Source organism: Labrus bergylta, chromosome 5, assembly GCF_963930695.1.
Source record: "Labrus bergylta chromosome 5, fLabBer1.1, whole genome shotgun sequence".
NCBI classification, from domain to species: domain Eukaryota; kingdom Metazoa; phylum Chordata; class Actinopteri; order Labriformes; family Labridae; genus Labrus; species Labrus bergylta.
In genome coordinates, this window is record NC_089199.1 from 25003014 (window position 1) to 25022114 (window position 19101).

Below are 19101 nucleotides of genomic sequence, written 5' to 3' on the forward strand. Positions count from 1 at the left end.
TTTTTGAAATCCGTCTCACTGCAGTGCTAGTGTCTGTGAGAGACAACTTTTAAAATGCTTATTTTTTGAATGAGGTTTGATGTGAGGATTTCTGATGCAACATCTGGTTGATATCAGTCTCACTGCAGCGCTATAACCCCAAACTAAACAGGTTTAATGACAACAGATTAAGGGGAGGCTGGAATAACTCCATCATCATGCAGATTTATAACGACGCTGAATTCAGGACGCATCAGGTCTGCCTGCAAGAAGACGTGCAAACAACTTTTAAAAGGCTTGTTTTTGAATGAGGTTTGGTTTGAGGATTTGTGTGTGTGTGTGTGTGTGTGTGTGTGTGTGTGTGTGTGTGTGTGTGTGTGTGTGTGTGTGTGTGTGTGTGTGTGTGTGTGTGTGTGTGTGTGTGTGTGTGTGTGTTGTCTAAAATGATGGACGACAAGAGCGTACATTAAGTAGGCCATTCGACCAGAATGAGTAACAACAGAATCTCTGCTCCACAACTAGGACACGCAGGGAGCGACCTGAAGAAACAGACAGAACGCCGCTCACCTTTATGTCAGCTCCAAACAACAACAAACAGTCTTTATAGCCGCTTTCACACATCTGCACAAACCACCCCCTCCCCCACTCGCTCCAGGTGAATTCTCCTGATTATATCCTGCTGCGTTCTCACATCAGCTCGTCACCTCAAAACAACAAAAACCTCTCATGTCTGACGGTTAGAGAAGAAAGGCAGGACGTGCCCTGCGACTGGCTGGTGATCAGTCCAGGGTGTAACCCCGCCTCTCACCCAATGACAGCTGGGATCGGCTCCAGCCCCCCTAGCAACCCTCAACAGGATGGATGGATATATTAGTTTGAGTATTTCTGATAAATCCTCGGGACACCAGGAGAATCTTTATAGTTTGTGAGGTCTGGCAGGTCTGTCTGATGGATTAGAAGCAGAGGACTTGTTTTCTTGAATAGATTTTGAATTCATTCATAAATTCAAAAAGGAACTTGTTTGTCTGCATGTCTCTGACCTTCCAAAAAAAGAAACCATGTGCAACAGATCTTTGATTTGAACTACAGTCAGCCTTTATAACCTCCGATGGAGCACAAAGAAAATGTTGCAACAAGAGGTTTCATTCATTAAAATAAACTTTAAACTTGTTCCACTCTCACCAGCTGCTTCGTGCTCGCTTGTTTTCTCTCAGACAGAAAAAAGCGACCCTGCAGACACGGTTATGGGTAACCTAGAAGCTAAAATTAGCTGCTAAGCTAAGTGTGGCTCAGTAATGACCCTGCTGCAGCACCCACACACACACACACACACACACATGCACAGCACATGGGAGAATAACGTCATGGTTGAATGTGCTTACATGACTGAATACACATTGACACACACATACCTACACACTATCTCACTCCCACACTGACCCTACACGCCTAAATGTGCTTACATGAGTGACCACACACACACACACACACACACACACACACACACACACACACACACACACACACACACACACACACACACACACACACACACACACACACACACACACACACACACACACACACACACACACACAAAATCTTCGCAGATCGATGTGCTCACAAGGGCGGCTACATGAAGAATGAAAACTTTAAAAATACACAATTTTTCTGTTAACACACACACACACACACACACACACACACACACACACACACACACACACACAGACACACACACAGACACACACACAGACACACACACACACACACACACACACACACACACTCTCTCTCTGAAACACACACACAAACACACACACTGTGACATGCTGCAGTGTAGCACGCTCTGCCAGCCGAGCGAGCACAGCGAAGGGAGGCTGCCTGCAATCAGGCTGCCTACGAATCAATAATACTGACTCTCACACACACACGCACACGCACACGCACACGCACACGCACACGCACACGCACACAAACACACAGACACAGACACACACACACGCACACACAGTGTATGTCTCTGTGTCACAAATATAGACAAAGAGCGCTGCAGTCTCATCAATGCTGCTGCTTCTTTTCACAGCACCAACAGCAGGCAGGACTACAGAACAATGCTAACACTGATGCTAAGCTACAGAAGGACTACAGTATGACGCTTACACTGATGCTATACTACAGTGATGCTAACACTGATGCTAAGCTACAGGAGTTGTGACGCTGCTCTGTTTACATGTTGGTCAGGTTTGTTTCATTGTTTTTTAATTATTAGTATTAGAGGAATCTAAATGTGTCAAACATTTAAGTCAGGGACAGACAGTTTCCTCCACTGGCTCCTCCGGGCTGCGTCTCAGCTCCGTCAGTCCGGAGTCCTCTGCAGCAGATACACAACAGGCTTTCTGATTGGCTAGACAGAGGTGGAGAAGGAAGATGATGCAGAGGAGGGTGGAGAGGAGGAGGAGGAGGATACAGAGGATGAGGAGGAGTAGGGAGCTCTATAGACAGCTTCAGCTGTTTGGGGGCACACAGACGGAGATGATCAAAGTGAGAGAATCTGGGCCTCAGACTGAAGAGGATTCACTCTTTTTTTTTCTCTCAGAGTTACCTTGAAGTGCAGACGACCCAGATTCTCTGAGTTCCTGCTGATTCATGAATTGAGGAGGAAAACAAACAGTGAACAGACGGCTCTCTGTATTTGTGCATCCATCAAGTGTGGCTACAACACGGTGTGGAAGCTGCCATCACCGATCGTCAATGATTTAATGTTTAATATGTGCAGAAAGAAATCATCGATTTTTTCAGAGGATCACCGTAGAAATGAATACACACCTCACTATTTAGAGGTCCAATTAGTGAGATGTGTAGTGAATGAAATGATAAAGTGACCTTACTATATGATCAGACATTATCAGGTCAAACCAGCAGGTGTTGCAGCGATGGAAGCGGGCAAGAGAACTGGTTCAGATAGAAGTGATTGTACCCGACCTAAAAAGCCTCTGCATGTTTCTAATAAGCTCCACGAGCAGAAACGTGCTCAAACTAGGATCAATATTGGAGATGCTTTTGAAAAATGGAGAGAGGTTAGAACACAGAAAGGTTTTCAGACCGATGCAGAGCTGGCTAAACACTGAAGCTTCAGTGTCCACCACATGGCAACCTGCGTGAGCATCGACTCTAGAGAGGAGGGGGGAGAGACAGCTCTCTACAATGTTTAGAATTTAGACTGCAGTACCTGTTTTAAACACTAGGGGTCAGAGTTACATACTGCTCCTTTAATCTCTCTTTAAAGAACTGAACTCTGCTGGGCTTTTTGTTGATGATGTCAGAGTTCATTAGCATCATCACCTCCATCTTTCTCTTACAGCTTCTCTGAACAGACCTGAAGTGACTTTATCTTTATAGTTTCAAGATGTTTCAGACAGATAATCTCTGATGGACACTTGATATGCAGATCAGATAACAGACTCACCATCAGAGACAGTTTCATCGCCTCCACTAGCTCTAAAGCTAACTGAGCACAAACAGGAACATGTATTCCAGGATACAGCTGCTCCTCCTCTCTTCAGGTTGTTTAAACTGTGAGTACTGCTGGATAATAAAGCTAATGCCATTCAGGAGACGATCAATAGGAGCGGTGTTAAGGTAGAGAAGGGGCCCATAAAGACTCTCTGCACCTGATTTATTATTGATTAAGGAGCCTGATGATCATTACAACACTCATTAAGGATGCACACAGTAACTGATTACTTCTCCTCAAAGAGATCAGTTGTTTCCAGCAACGGGGACGACAAACAACGTGCCTTATTTCTTTGTCTCACATGATCACACCTCATAGTTTAGGTAGCGTATACAACCGTCACCGCTGGAACGTCAACAATGACAAGCGGTCCCACAAAATCACCCTTCTTACTTCCCGTCCCTTCTCTTATCCACATGCATCTGCTGGATGAGTTAATACTGATTGACTCTTTACGCAGCAGCCTCTACCATCAGTGTGAGAATGTGTGTGAAAGGGTGAGTTAATACCGATGGACTCTTTACTCAGCAGCCTCTACCATCAATGTGAGAATGTGTGTGAAAGGATGAGTTAACACCGATGGCCTCTTTACTCAGCAGCCTCTACCATCAATGTGAGAATGTGTGTGAAAGGATGAGTTAACACCGATGGCCTCTTTACTCAGCAGCCTCTACCATCAATGTGAGAATGTGTATGAAAGGATGAGTTAATACCGATGGACTCTTTACTCAGCAGCCTCTACCATCAGTGTGTGAAGTCAGAAAGTAAGTCACCACTTAACGTCTCTTCCTGCCTTCCTCTGTCGATCAGAAAAGCACACACTAACTTCTCTTAAAATCCTCTAGTCGATGCAAACTGCTCAGGTGAGAGTAAGCAGCTCCATGCGTTCAAAACGACGTCCGTGTTCTGCACAAAGTCAAACCTCTGCAGCAGGTTTCAGAGCTCTCTGAGCGTTCCTTCAATTCTAGCTCACAAAGGCGGCAGCTTAAATCTGACCAGTATCGTGCTACAAGAGCCTCCGCTCATGCATGTAAAGGGTTAAACGTCTCCCACAGTCTGAAGTCAAGCTGCATATCTGTTATTGTGTTAAAAAAGTCAAAGCAAACACGCTAAACTATCTTAGAACTGAAGCTTAAATATGTTTTATTTAGTATCAAAGCTGCTGTGAGGAGAAAGAGTTTTATAAATGACCTACTTTATAAATGTGTGTGTGTGTGTGTGTGTGTGTGTGTGTGTGTGTGTGTGTGTGTGTGTGTGTGTGTGTGTGTGTGTGTTTATCACCAACCTGCTGCTTGTCCTTCTTGTGTATTTTCATCTTCTATCCCTTCACTGCATCTGTTGGCACAAAGGACATTATACACATTACTTCCAGGGATGCACACTAAACAAACATCAGATCACAGCATCCAACAGAGACACTGTGAGGCAGTCTGTGAGGCGGTCTGAGAGGCGGTCTGAGAGGCGGTCTGAGAGGCGGAGGCTGAGAGGAAGTCAATATTCAAAAAATCTAAATATATTCTGGAAAACTTAAAACCACAAAAAACGTTAAGTCCCAGCGAGGAAGACGACTGTTTTGATCGCACACAGCTTTTACATCATTCTCTATGGATGTGAAAGTTAGGCTGAGTCAGCACTTCCAACATGGCGGCTGCTGCCGATGAGCCTCCGGCGCCCCCTGGAAGAACAGATGACTGACGTCACTCAGGCTTCCTTTGTTAATATTTACAGGCTAAGTCTGTGTCAAAATCAACGGGCGGCACGATTCAGGAAGTTCAAACTCACATGACACTACACACCTGCAACTCTCCAAGCTGGCTCGCAAATATATTTGTGTGTACCAGGAAGGTCTGTGCGCTCTGAACGAGTGTTCTTGTCATCGGGTAATAATTAAAAATACACAAGTCAGTCCTTTTGGATTGTTAACGGGCTCTTGGTGTTAGGGGTTGAAGATTTTCTTAAAGTGACAGTAACACTAACACACATTTAGTGGGTTTTTTTTTAAACCCGAAAAACACGGCATGGCCTCTAAACTCTGACATCATCAATTCAGAAATCAGCCGTCAGGAAATCCTTCAGTACAGACGACTCGAGATCCAGGACTGAAATCAGTCAAACTGTGTCGAGTGTGTTTTTGATAATAAATAAAAAGGACGTTCCAGTGTTTGGGATCCAGAGAGAGTCAGTACCTGCACTCTGACCCCTTTTCCACCAAAGAGGACCTGGTTCTGGTACTACTCTCAACGCCATGTTCACATGAGATTAGTGCGATGGCAGACGTAGCCAAACTAGCGCTGGTGGACTTTTCACATGCTCACTCATACACACACAGTTACTCTCCCACTATGTTGACGAGCAGAGACACCTGATTGGACGGCAGTGGTCACTGCTGTTTCAAACGACACTCCCACCACACAAACCCCGCCCCCAACGTCTGCAATGTTTTGAAAAAACCCGGGTCAGACTTTGAGTTGATGGGACAACTTAGAGCATGGAATGGTGAGAGATGTTGGCATGTCAATGACATCGTTGTTGACTTGGCGTGCTCCATCACAGCGTTTGTGCGTTTTCATGTGGACGAAGATATTATTTGAGAACTTGAGGCGTGTGTGGACAGGGTTATTTTTTTAACCTCTGTTTGTGGACCAGGCCTCAAAGAGAGAGAGAGGGAGAACTAAGTTTAGAATTCATGTGAGGTTGGCGCAGACCGACACTTCCCTCGTGTGGAGAGAGACGAACGACAAAAGGAATAAAACTAACCTGAACACACAGTTTGAATTAAAGCGAGTAAACGTGTCCTGACCTCGGGGCTTTTAGAAATCAGACTCTAACCTCCGCAGGATTCATTTATTCACACACTTCAAACCCTTTTCTTGCAGCAAGAGAACGCCCTCCCCCTCCGTCTCTCTCTCTTTCTGTCCCTCTCTCTGTCTCTCTCTGCAGCACTGAGGATTTAAAAACAGGTCAGACGGTGGGACAGTAACCTGTTCCACGAGACCTCCTCGGAGCGCTCCCCTCTCTGCCTCAGAGTGAAATACCTCTACAGATATTGACAGCGCTGCTCCACGCTGCACCGTATATATACCGCCTAGCGAGCACGCTGAACTGGACCTTGACTTGAAGTTTGTGTTTATAGAAAGAAACAGAACTTATTTCTCTTCTGGTTTTCATTACTAGCAGTTTGAACCTGAACCTTTAGCTCATCTCCCTCTAGCACCCAGCTATCCCAGCACAGTTTCGGTGGATGGCTGTTCATCTTGAGCCTGGATTTGCCCACAATTTCTGCCTCAAAGGATGTTTTTTCTTGCCACTGTAACTTTCCTTAAAGGGGTCATATTATGAAAAATCCACTTCTACTTTTTTTTTGAACATATATCTGGGTAACCTGAGTGTCTACCGACCCACAAAATGTCAAATAAACCCATCCAGTCCTTTGTTTGTGGTCTGCACAAGTCTTACAACACAGAGAAAAATTCTCCGTTTCAAATGTGCTCTCCTTGTGATGTCACAGTGGGATTCTGGTAAAAAAAAAAAAAAAAAAAAAAATCCCCTCCCCTCCCCTGGTATCTCCACCCATGGACTCCACCCCCAGCCTAGAACACAACTTTTGAGCAGGTCGGTCATTTTTATTCTCACTACAGAGGAGTGATGTCTACTGGGAGAACTCAGAGGGGGGGCTCATTGCATTTAAAGAGACACACACACACCAAAACGGAGCGTTCTGAGAGAGCTGGCTTAAACAGGGTCACAAACCTCCTCTGGTGCTTGATTCATGTTATATTTTGACTAAAGCACAGCACAGATGTTTGATTTAGACCACAGGGGACTGTTTGAAAAGGTGGAGAAGGGGGGAGAATATTTCCTTTTTAATGTTGCTAAGTGCTCATGATGGATTAACGCTGGGTCTTTGTAATATAGCGATGACTGAGGTCTTTTACCTGCTCTTTGAAAAGTGACTCGGGATACAGATAAAAGATTGATTGATGGTATCAGACTTCTTATGACTTCCAGATGAGATGTGACGGACAGACGAGGTTACTGGGGAGTATACTGGTATGTCCTCACTCTTCACACTCCCAAGAAAGCCAGCAGCAGCAGTCACATACAGAGTTAAAGCAGCAGTTTCATTTTCTTCAGAGGGGAGTACATCCTCTGATTAAAAAAGTTTTCTCACCTGAGCTCAGGAGAATACAAAGCAACAAACAAAAAGGTTCCTCACTCCTATGCTGCTGCTGAAGTTCTCAGTTTGAACATGTTGTACAAAATATCGTCTGTCAAAAGTATTTACAAGCCACCTGTCACTCAATCTCAAGTGAATATAACCTGAAATATCACATTCACACACTAAGGGTGGTTTGTTAGGAGTGAGAGGTGAAGGGTCGAGCAGACTGCAGCAGCTGAGATTTAAAAGCTGTGATGTAGGGTTTGATCCAATCAGGAAGCGGCGATTCCAGTTACACTGATCAATCAGATTGACACACACACACTGAAACACCCACACTCAACGCAGGAGAGGAGGCATTAACATGACCCCGGGTCAGAACATTACAACACCACATAAAGCTGTGTTTTCGTTCTCTGAGTCATGGCTACACACCTGCTGCTTCCCCCCCCCCCCCCCCCCCCACACCCCACACACACACCGATCTGAAGCTGTGCCCCATTCAGAACAGGTGATATGAAAAGCTTCCCTGTACTTCAGGTCGGGATCAGGTGCTCTCTGAACACGGTGTACCTGACATTCAGCTGAATCTCTCTCTGCTGATCAACACGTGGATGAGAAAACGGAGTCAGCGTCCAGCAGACCGACTCTGCACCCATTGGGGGGGGGGGGGGGGGGGTTGTAGACAGACTAGGGACACAAATTAGTGCTAGAGGAAAACTGTGAAGTGGATTTTACAGAATATGGGACCTTTAAAGTTAAAATAATTAATGCAGCATCATGGAGCCACTGTTTGGTTTGGTGTAAAATAAGATATAGAGGGCAGGAAGGCAGATAAGCCTCCTTTACAGCCACTTGGTAAAATCTCTGTTTAATTACAGATCATTGACGTGATTAGTGATAAGAGGAGCAATCAACAACCAATCAGAAGCCTTCAGATAACCTCCCATAAAGAGCAGTACAATAATGCATACACTCTCAAAGCACTCACAGATCCAACTTATTATCGCTCATTTCAAAGTGTGTACACTCAAAGCTGTTCCCTGAGGGGGGGGGGGAACTGAGCCTGTGCTCCGTCATGTGGAGGACATGTAAGAAATTCAGGGCAAAACAGCATCACGCCCTCGTCATTCGATCTCCTGTTACCATGGCAACGCTCAGAGACGAAATCTGTCAATGAAGTAATCCGTCTCTGCTTTTCCTTTTTACAAAAACGTCTACAAAGACGGGGCTTTTTGTTAAATGATAAAGTGAGCTTACTATATGATCAGACATTAAGGAAACATGCTATGTTGAAGTGCTGGCTTCTCTGACAACAATGCAGCAGCCAGTATGTCCTCCTTCTAGCTTTAGATTCTGGTCCTGAATGCTCTGGATTTGTTTGGACCAGAGAAGGTAGGCGCTTTTAAGGCGACCCCCACACAGCCGTTTTGGACGCCCCTCGGTTTGCCAGATATGAGAGCAGTTATCAGGTCAAACCAACAGGTGTTGCAGCGATGGAAGCGGGAAAGAGAACCGGTTCAGATAGAAGTGATTGTACCCGACCTAAAAAGCCTCTGCATGTTTCTAATAAGCTCCACGAGCAGAAACGTGCTCAAACTAGGATCAATATTGGAGATGCTTTTGAAAAATGGAGAGAGGTTAGAACACAGAAAGGTTTACAGACCGATGCAGAGCTGGATAAACACTAAAGCTTCAGTGTCCACCACATGGTTAACCTGCGTGAGCATTGACGATAGAGAGGAGGGGGCGGGGGGAGACAGCTCTCTACAATGTTTAGAATTTAGACTGCAGTACCCATTTCAAACACTAGGGGTCAGAGTTACATATTGCTCCTTTAAGTAATTTGCATATTCTTGTTGTGAAATCTACTTAAAGTTTATTTTCCTACAGACGATAACAATGCAGTTGGAGCGTCTTTATCATGCACGTCGGGAGGATTCTGAAATCAGTCGTAGATTTGATTTGCTTTGATTGCTGTAAAGTGAAACGTAATGAGCATGAAGTCTCCAGAAAAACAACTGAGACGTGAAGATTAATTTACTTCATTAAATAGAAGAGAAGAGACGAGGAGGAGGAGGACTACGAACACTCAGATCACATGACACCTTTAATCATCACATGACGTCCCTGCAGATTTAACCTCAGAAGGTGAAACCTCAAAAAACAAACCAGAAAGTCCCTGCATGTCCTGACAGGAAACACACTAACACACATGTGTAGCGTTAAAGTCCCGATGTGTGACAGAGAGGTGAATAAGAGCTCCTTTAAAAGAACTCCTCCTCTTCTAATTTAAGTGAAACAGACAGCGTGGAGGATTTGACGAGCTTTATGCCAACCTGTTTTATCCTCACACACCTGTCTGCCATGAAGCAGGAACCCAACGTCTGCTGCTCGCTCCGTTAACAGCTTAAATACACACATACACACACGCATACATACGTATATACATATATACACACACACACATGTCCTCATGAAACGTCTGATCTGAATCACATGGGAGCATAAAAAAACAGATTCAGGTCACTTTGACCTGCAGTGTGAACGCAGTGTCATGGCGGATCGTGGAGGTTAAAATCCCTCTTAACACGCCTCACACCTCAGGAACAACATCTTTGGAACCGTCAGATCATCGGGCCTTTGCTGACTTTGATCAGAAGCAGGGAATCTGGGCCTGAAGTCGGCCCGATTAACTTGTAGTGTGTACCCTGCTTTAGAGTCTAATAAACATTAGAATCTATCCATCCCTCCATTTTCTTCCTCTTATCTGAGGTCGTGTTTCTAGGAAGCAGGTGAAGCAAGTCCAACCAGACCTCCCTCTCCTCAGAAAAGTTTCCCAGCTCCTCCTGGGGGATCCCGAGGTGTTCCCAGGCCAGACGGGATATACAATCCCTCATGTGAGCTCTGGGTCTACCAGGCGGTCTCCTCCCAGTTTGGCGTGCAAAGAAAAGCGTCCAGAAGGATCCTGATCAGAGTCCTGAACCTCCTCAACGTCTTCCTCTCGATGTGAGGGAGTAGCGGCTCTACTCCGAGCTCCTCCTGAATGTCTGAGCTCCTCCCCCTCTCTCTAAGGCTGAGTCCAGACTCCCTCCAGAGGAAACTCATTTCAGACGCTTGTATCCCCGATCTTATTCTTTCAGTCGCGACCCAAAGCTCATGACCACAGGTGAGGGTTAGAATCAAGATTGACTGACTGACCCAGCTTCCTCTCTACAACGCCCATGTTACAGCTGACACTGAGCCAACCGCCTGTCGATATCACGGTCCATCTTACTCTCACTGTGAGTCAGTGACTAAAACCCCGAGATCCTTTAACTCAATGTGTTCCACTTGATTAAGGAAGTCATAAATTTAGTGATGAAAGACAAATATGTCATCATATGGGTGCACTATGGGTTCTTTTCTGTTGAATTGTATTTAATTATTTTTATTATTTTGCATTTGTTTGTTCTTGCTGTTGTTTATTTTCTTCTTTGTTTGGTTTAGTTAGCTTTGTTCTTGTTTTTGCTGTTTGTCAAAGCACTTTGTAAACCTGTGTTTTTAAAAGGTGCTATATAAATAAAGTTATTATTATTGTTAATATAATCAACACCCCCTGTAGTCTGAACTTCAGGAACTGAGAATTTAAAACAGCAATAACAGAAAAGACTACATTGAGTAAATATTAACATCCTCTTTTGTCTCCTCTGTTAATATCCTCTGTGCCTCCAGTTTTACCTTTGAGCTCATTACTCTAACAAACACCGTGCAGGATTTATCTCCATCACCTGAGGAGGTGTTTGTGCAGCAGACAGAAATCCCTCCGTCTGTCTCTGAGGAGAGTCGTCCTCTTTTCTTTGACCTTATTCCCTTTTTTCTAAAACATCAACCTCGCAGAAACCAAACGTCTGAGAATCACCAGGAGACGGCTCACAGGAGGGACGACACCGAGCAGCCGGCTGTGCTAAAGCAAATACAACCTTGTTTTTCCCAAACCTGTGTGTGTGTGTGTGTGTCTGTGTGTGTGTGTGTGTGTGTGTGTGTGTGTGTGTGTGTGTGTGCATGCACAAAGAGGAGAGCGTGTCTTTTAAATGGAACACAGCCCGACGTCCTCGACGCTCCCACGAGGGAACAAACAAAGAGCGGGCAGAGTGGTCTGTTTTACACCGCGCTCAGGCTCTGCCGTCTCATATTAATGAGATTAATCACTAATAATCCGCACACGCTCCGACCTCTGCAGCCGCTCTGGTGACACACTTCTCCACCTGCAGAGCCTCCAGCTGACCCCTAGCGCTCACATCCCGGGTACTGCAGTCTAAATTCTAAACATTGTAGAGAGCTGTCTCCCACCCGCCCCCTCCTCTCTACAGTGGATGCTCACTCAGGTCACCATGTGGTGGACACTGAAGCTTCAGTGTTTATCCAGCTCTGCATCGGTCTGTAAACCTTTCTGCGTTCTAACCTCTCTCCATTTTTCAAAAGCGTCTCCAATATTGATCCTAGTTTGAGCACGTTTCTGCTCGTGGAGCTTATTAGAAACATGTAGAGGCTTTTTAGGTCGGGTACAATCACTTCTATCTGAACCAGTTCTCTTGCCCGCTTCCATTGCTGCAACACCTGTTGGTTTGACCTGATAACGGCTCTCATATCTGGAAAACCGAGGGGTGTCCAAAACGGCTGTGTGGGGGGTAGCCTTAAAACGGTCTATCTTCTCTGGTCCAAACAAATCCAGAGCATTCAGGACCAGAATCTAAGTTAGAAGGAGGACATACTGGCTGCTGCATTGTTGACAGAGAAGCCAGCACTTCAACATAGCATGTTTCCTTAATGTCTGATCATATAGTAAGGTCACTTTATCATTTCACTTCAACATAGCATATTTCCTAGTATTTTTATTACAGTGTACAGACATAGCAGCATTTTATTTGGAGGTGTGTCTCATGTTAAGCCAAATCATTTTTTTTAAAAGAAGGGCATGAACACGTGTAGAGGCTGTGGCCCTGTAGGCCGGCAGGCGGGTTTGGGTCCGACCTGATGGTGCCTCATGTCATTCCCTCTCTCTCTCTCGTCCTGGTGTCTGCCTCTATCCACTGTTCTGTCTCTTAATGGAGTCATAGCCCAAATTAATACGGATTTCGTGTTTGCAATCAGTGATGAAGATTTGAATCTAGTTATCTTCACATGTAATAATCAGGCTACTTTTGTTTGTGCAGAGTTTGATCAATCCTGCTTTTCAACAGGTGGGTCTTTGAATGCATCGCCTGTGTGATGCTATTACCTGAAGATGAAGCATTAAAGTTTTAAAATGACAGACAGGATGTCAAATTAACTCTGTGATCATGAAAAGGTGATAAGATATATGGATATAGTTAGCTTTGAACTTTAACTGTTCAAAACTGGGAACTAAACACACTAAAACCAGCAGAGGGAACGCAACACCAGCCGCTTCAATATCAGAGAACCTGAATGTATCATCAGAAACACAATGCTGCAGATCATTTTCACCTTTTTTTTTTCTCTCTTAGGGTGCATGCACACCTGACATGTTTGGCCCGTTTGACACAAACTCTGGTCTCTTTAGTTTGGGTTGGTGTGAACGCCCAAACGGAGTCTGGTGCGGTCCAAAGAACGCTTCCAAGTGCACCAGAGTTGCACGGTTTGCTGTAGGTTAGAGCGCGATCCCGACCAAACAAGTGAACCAAACAGCAGTGCATTGTGGGTTTAATTTGGCCGTTTGTAAACAATGTTAAATGGGTTTGCCGAGCGTGGCTAACGTAAGCTTTGCTAGCAACACCAGCCTTCAGTCCACATGTCTGTGCTTAGTGTGGTGACACATCGCTCCAGTTTCAGCTGACACAGCAGACATATAACTTATAGATGAAAATACTGTGAAACTGCGCCACGCTACAGGATGTCTTTCTTCCACTGTCTTGTTGTTTACCTAGAGGTCAGAGGTCAGCACTAGACCGGATGACAGAAGCCACTGACCGGAGCTACAGCCCCAGCTAGTGGCAGGAGGCTACAGTACACAACAACCGAGTCCATCGAGCGACCTCATGCTTCAAACAGAAACTTTTCTGCAGTAAGAGAAGCCCCACACACACACACACACACAAAGAGCCTGCAGACACACAACAGAGCCGCGGCGCTTCATCCTGTGAGCGTGTTTAACCGCCCCATGCCACCTGCCGATCAAACGCTGCAACAGTTTGGTCATAAGATTCAAACCAGCAACCTTTTTTTTTCCTGCTCCTCACAAAACACAAACGTTTCTGGGGGAATATTTCCAGACAAAACAGAAAACCTCGGCACAGTTTGAACCCCAACAGCCCGACGCTCGCCTCCATCACCTGCGGGATGCAAAGCAACGCACTCCCTTCAACAGTCACGCTGCCATGAGGGCTGAAACAGGAAGTCTCAGTTTTACACAGAACTCTGCTCCTGCTAAACCTCGACACATGTTGCACCGACCCTTCTTAACCTCCAGGTATCACGCTGCATAGATTTAAATTTAATCAAACACATTTTGCAGTTTTTGGGATTGGTTTGGGTGATGAAGAGAGGAAGGGAAGGTGCAGCAATAAGAAGGAGTTGACATGAAGCAAAGGGGTCCGGGTGGGATTCAAACCCATGCTGCGGCTTTGAGGGTTCAGCCTTTGTACACAGGTGATGCACACTCTCCCAGGTGGGCGCTGAAGCTCGAGGGAAAGGCTTTGAGCTAAGATTTCCTGTTCTGTGTGCTGCCTTTGTTTACGGTGTAACCTGAGAAGTTAGAATCGAGGTGGAGTTTGAAGTTGATTACTTAACGCTGGTTAGTCTGAGCTCGCCGCCGCCCATCAGCGCTGTTCGCTGCCACTCTAGGTAATGCTCGTATTTCAGCAGAACCACTCCACTCCGCTTAAAACACGGCTCCTCCTCGCTCCGTGTCTGATCGGTAAATAAACAATCAGAAAATAAAACATGCAGTAAAAAGTAACGGAGCAGTGTGGCTCATACAGCGGCCTTTCGTTAACAGACCGTTGTCATGGAGACAGGACGGACGTGCAGCGCTTTTCTTCTCAGAGCACAACCGCTTTGTGTAAGCGCTCTCAAGCACACAGCCAGCGCTATTCTGCCCGGAAAAAAACGGCAGGTGGACACGGGGCCTCAGGCACCTTTGTTTGTTTTAAAGAGACAAGACAGTCTGGACTAAAATGAAAGAGTCGGAGTCGAACCCGGGTCCAAGCTTTGAGGACTACAGCGTCTGTACATGGGAGACGTGAAATAACCGCTGTGCTGTCCGGCGCCCGGGGGCAACTTCCTGTTTTTGATGTGTAAGACAACAGCCTGGGTGTTTCCTGCTGTAAGGATGATATTCACCGTCATGGGGGGGTCATGGGGGGCTGATGCCGATCCCAGGTGTCATTGGGTGAGAGGCGGGGTTACACCATGGACTGTTCTCCAGCCAATCACAGGGCTGACATATAGAGACAGACAACCAGCCACACTCACATTCACACCTACGGACAATTTAGAGTCAGCAGTTAACCTAACGAGCATGTCTTTGGACTGTGGGAGGAAGCACACAGAGAGGCTCCTGTCAGACGGGGATTCAAACCAGGAACCTCCTCGCTAACCACTGCAGCATCGTGCAGCCCAAGCTCAGATCTATGAACTCTGAGACAATTTAAAAACCTTGGACTCGTCTTTTTCTCGTTTTATCTTTTTCTTAGCCGAGATCTAGAAATGAGACGATTCAAAGACTGAACCTTCAATAGTTCGCTGTATTCTGATTTTTCCTGTAGTTAAAATCTTGGAATGACACATCTGTAAGAAATATATATCCAGTTTCACATTCTGAGACTTAAATAACACCTTAGCGTAAATCTTACTTTGCCGTGTGAATCGTTTGATTTCATCAAAGTAATGCTGATTCTTTTAAACGCACAGTGTGTAAATTCCACCATCAGGGGTCGCTCAATCAAAACAATAACAAAAGAAGATGACATTGTGGCCGGCGGGGAATCATGGGAGTGATTCTCTCAGTAACTCCGCCCCGCAACCTCGATGAAAAACGACCTCAGAGTTAACCGTAGTGAAGTTGATCGGGTGAAAACGACCTGAGGAAGAGAATATGTTTACAGACGAGCTAATGTATCCGATAGGAGTGTAACGGTACACAAAAATCTCGGCTCGGTACGGTTCCAAGTTTTGAAGCTTCGGTTCGGTACATTTTCGGTACAGTAAAGGGACCTGATGCAACACTTTATTTTCTTTATTAGGAACATTTAGAATTTCCCTTTAACACGTGCAGCATCGACAGTTCAGACTTGTACACCTGCTCAGGTTACTTTTTAAATAACATTCTGAATTAAACAAAAAAAGTAATAACAAACTTATGCTGCATCCTTCAACCAAAAGAGTCTCCAATAAATAAAAGACATGAATGAAATAAAATATTTTAGAATGAAATTAAGTAATTCATATAGCCTATATGTAAAAATATTTATTTTTAATTACAGTAACACCTTTTAGTTTATTAAGCCAACAGTTTTTTGAATGCCCTTTGAGCACATAATAAACCTAATCACATCTGGGACAGTATAGTTTCATTGCGGAACTATTAATATTTCCCTCTGTCGATATAAGAACTTTAATGGCATTTGTTATGGTTTTGGCCCGTTTAGAATTACTAGCAAAAGGCTGTCGGTTTTTTCACAGTTGCAGTGATGTTTACGTTCGCGTGGTGCCTTTTCAAGTGCTTTAATAAGTTGGACGTGTTGCCTGCGATGTACCCGATGTCCGCTGAACATCGACGGCACACTACTCTCGTCTTGTCAACGTCTCTTTGTCCATTATGGTGGGAATGGGGAGGGAGGGTGTTCATTCTATCATGCTGCAGGTTATTCTCCCACACAGACGCGTCTCCCCTTTCGTCGCTGAAAATGAAAACTTAAGAGTCAGTCCGTAAAAAGAACTCCACCCCGGTTATATGCAACTGTCCAAACCGACAGGGCTCGAGGAACTAGTGCACAGTTTGCACGGTTTATGTTTCAACTTTTTTACAAGTTACTAACTAAAAGCTGTGTCCCATACCAGCCTTCCTCCACCCTGAGGTGTGCTGCCGCTTTGCGGTCCGTGTGGGAACACAGATTAAAGCACTTTTGTTCCGCGCGTACTTGGATCGGTCCATCCGAGTACGTGTACGTTTACACCCAGAGTATCCGAGTATAAGTTATATGACGTTTTTTTTTTTTTTTAATCTAGGCAGCTCATTCGGCGACAGGACGGGAGCTTTCAGCAGCAGCAGCTCACGCATCCTTGTGCATCCAGTGTTTCCACGGCAACGATACACAAGGCCATGACAAGACCCGTCCCGTTACATCTCTAGAATTACAGATTTCTCTGGATTTGATAACTGTTGGAAATATTTGAGGTGACGCAATTACTCAACAACAAAAAATATATAAAACAGCTTGAGTGCACTTTTAATTTATTTAGATATTTTAAACATATTGTACATTTTAAACATGGACTCAAAAGGTATCTGACTTTAACCCATGTGTTATATGTGGCTCCTCTGCTGCTGTAACTCAATAAACACACATTAAAAACACTTATTTATTCATGTTTTTTTTATCCATTTACACTCCTGACTATTTACCTGTAAAGGTTTTTAATGTTTATATGAACATTTAAAGCATGTCTCCATTCAGTCTGAGCACAGTGCCTGTTGTTCTTCAGCTCCAGGCTCTCTTGCCTTTGTCTGCTGCCCAGAGGTGTGACACCTGGCCCGGGTCATGACTCACTGCATGTCCGCACGCGCACCATACCTGGCTGCTGCAGCTACAACACTCTGCACGGGCTAACAGGCTAACCACCTAGCTTCGCACACCTCTGTGGGGGTTTGCACTGCTAGCAGACGCAGAGGCTAACTCACTGCTAGCTTGAACATTGCAAGGATTGCCACAAGTTGGGGGAGCTAGCTGGGAGGAAAAAGGGAGAAGTTTCCGGAGAGGAAGAAAGGGATGACGAGCACAAACACACACACACACACACCGGCAAAGAGAGGAGACACTATGTCCTTTTTTCATGTTAGCACCCGATGCTAGCGCGTTAGCATGCTCCGCTAGCCGTGTAATGTCACTGCATCGCTGTTGTAAATACATTATAACAGCCCTCTCTCCTTACACGTGTGGCCAGCCGCTAAAACTCCTTCCAGGGGACACCGCTCCTCAGAAAAACCCTCCCCGGCGGACAGCTCACCTGCTCCGGACGCCGGACACGCGCTCTCACCGGCGACACATCCCCCCGGTCAGCCCGAAAAACACTGGCGCTTTTTATTTCCAAGGACACAAAATCGCCATGACAGTTTAGAAAAATGCATAAAAAATTAGCAGGCAGGGGAGGGAGGGGAGAGAGGAGAGAGAGAGAGAGAGAGAGCGAGAGAGAGAGAGGGAGAGGGAGAGAGAGAGATGGGGAGGTGAGGAAGAGGAGGGAGGGCGGGGCTGTCCGTGAACGAGTCGGCTCTAAGAAACGGTACTTTTATCAGAGTAACGGGGTATTTCTCATGTCTACAATTCTACAATTCACAGCAGACGCTTTTATCCAAAGCGACGTACATCAGAGAGTAAGAACAACACAAGCAAGGATCTAGAAAAAAGGGAACAATGTCAGTAAGAGCAAACGATCAGCTTTGAGTCCGATTGGACACACAGGTGCTGACAGGAAGTGACCAGAGGCAAAGCACAACATTGAGGGCAGTTCTTATCGAGTATAGAAACCATCTTATAAGTCGTCGTTATCAAACAAAAACCATCGTCACAACCATCATCATCATCAATAATATGGAGACCATCATCATTAAGTTAGTAGATGTTCATAAAGAGCTGGGTCTTTTTCTTAAAGGTGCAGAGGGACTCTGCAGATTGAATGGAGTTTGGAAGTTCATTCCACCACCGGGGGGCGACAGAGGAGAAGAGTCTAGTCAGAGACTTAGGACCCTGTTATGAAGGTTGGATCAGACGATGTGTGGAGGTTATTAATACAGCCAGGGGCGTTTTCTATACTTTTCTAACTGGGGTGGCGGGAAGTTTGTGTGCACGAAAATAAATGCATTTTTTACAACCTTTCTATCCCCACTAATGATATGCAAGTAGCACAATTTGGCAAAATACATCTTCTTAGCTTGATTCTTTAGGGACTCAAACACACAACGTTGCAATTCAAAGTACTGGAACTCTTGAACATTGTCTTTTATTGGCAATTAAGTCCATTAGACAAGTTCGACAGCGTGCACAAATTTTTCTGCTGTTCATTTATCCGACGATTTTATCCAAAGTGACGAACATCAGAGAGTAAGAACAACACAAGCGAGGATCTAGAGAGGAGGAAACAACGTCAGGTAAACGAACAGCTTTAAAGGAAGAATATGCGACTTTTTGATCCAGCAGATGTCGCCCTTGAGCACCAGGATGAAACCAAA

General features: G+C 45.2%; 1 protein-coding gene across 3 annotated transcripts in view; it reads right to left on the reverse strand.

The window, feature by feature from the left end:
- Window positions 1-18093, reverse strand: part of chd6 (chromodomain helicase DNA binding protein 6) — a 70795-nt gene extending 52702 nt beyond the window's left edge. Inside the window, exons 1-2 of one of the 3 annotated variants that reach the window (XM_065955264.1) lie at window positions 17883-18093; window positions 4782-4831 (exon numbers count right to left, since the gene is read on the reverse strand). In XM_065955264.1, coding sequence (XP_065811336.1) covers window positions 4782-4811 — 30 coding nt within the window. In that variant the 5' untranslated portion in view covers window positions 4812-4831; window positions 17883-18093. Of the gene's footprint in view, window positions 1-4781; window positions 4832-17807 lie in introns of all 3 variants that reach the window. The other 2 variants (XM_065955262.1, XM_065955263.1) reach the window with 2 other exon arrangements.
- Window positions 18094-19101: the final 1008 nt, after the last annotated feature.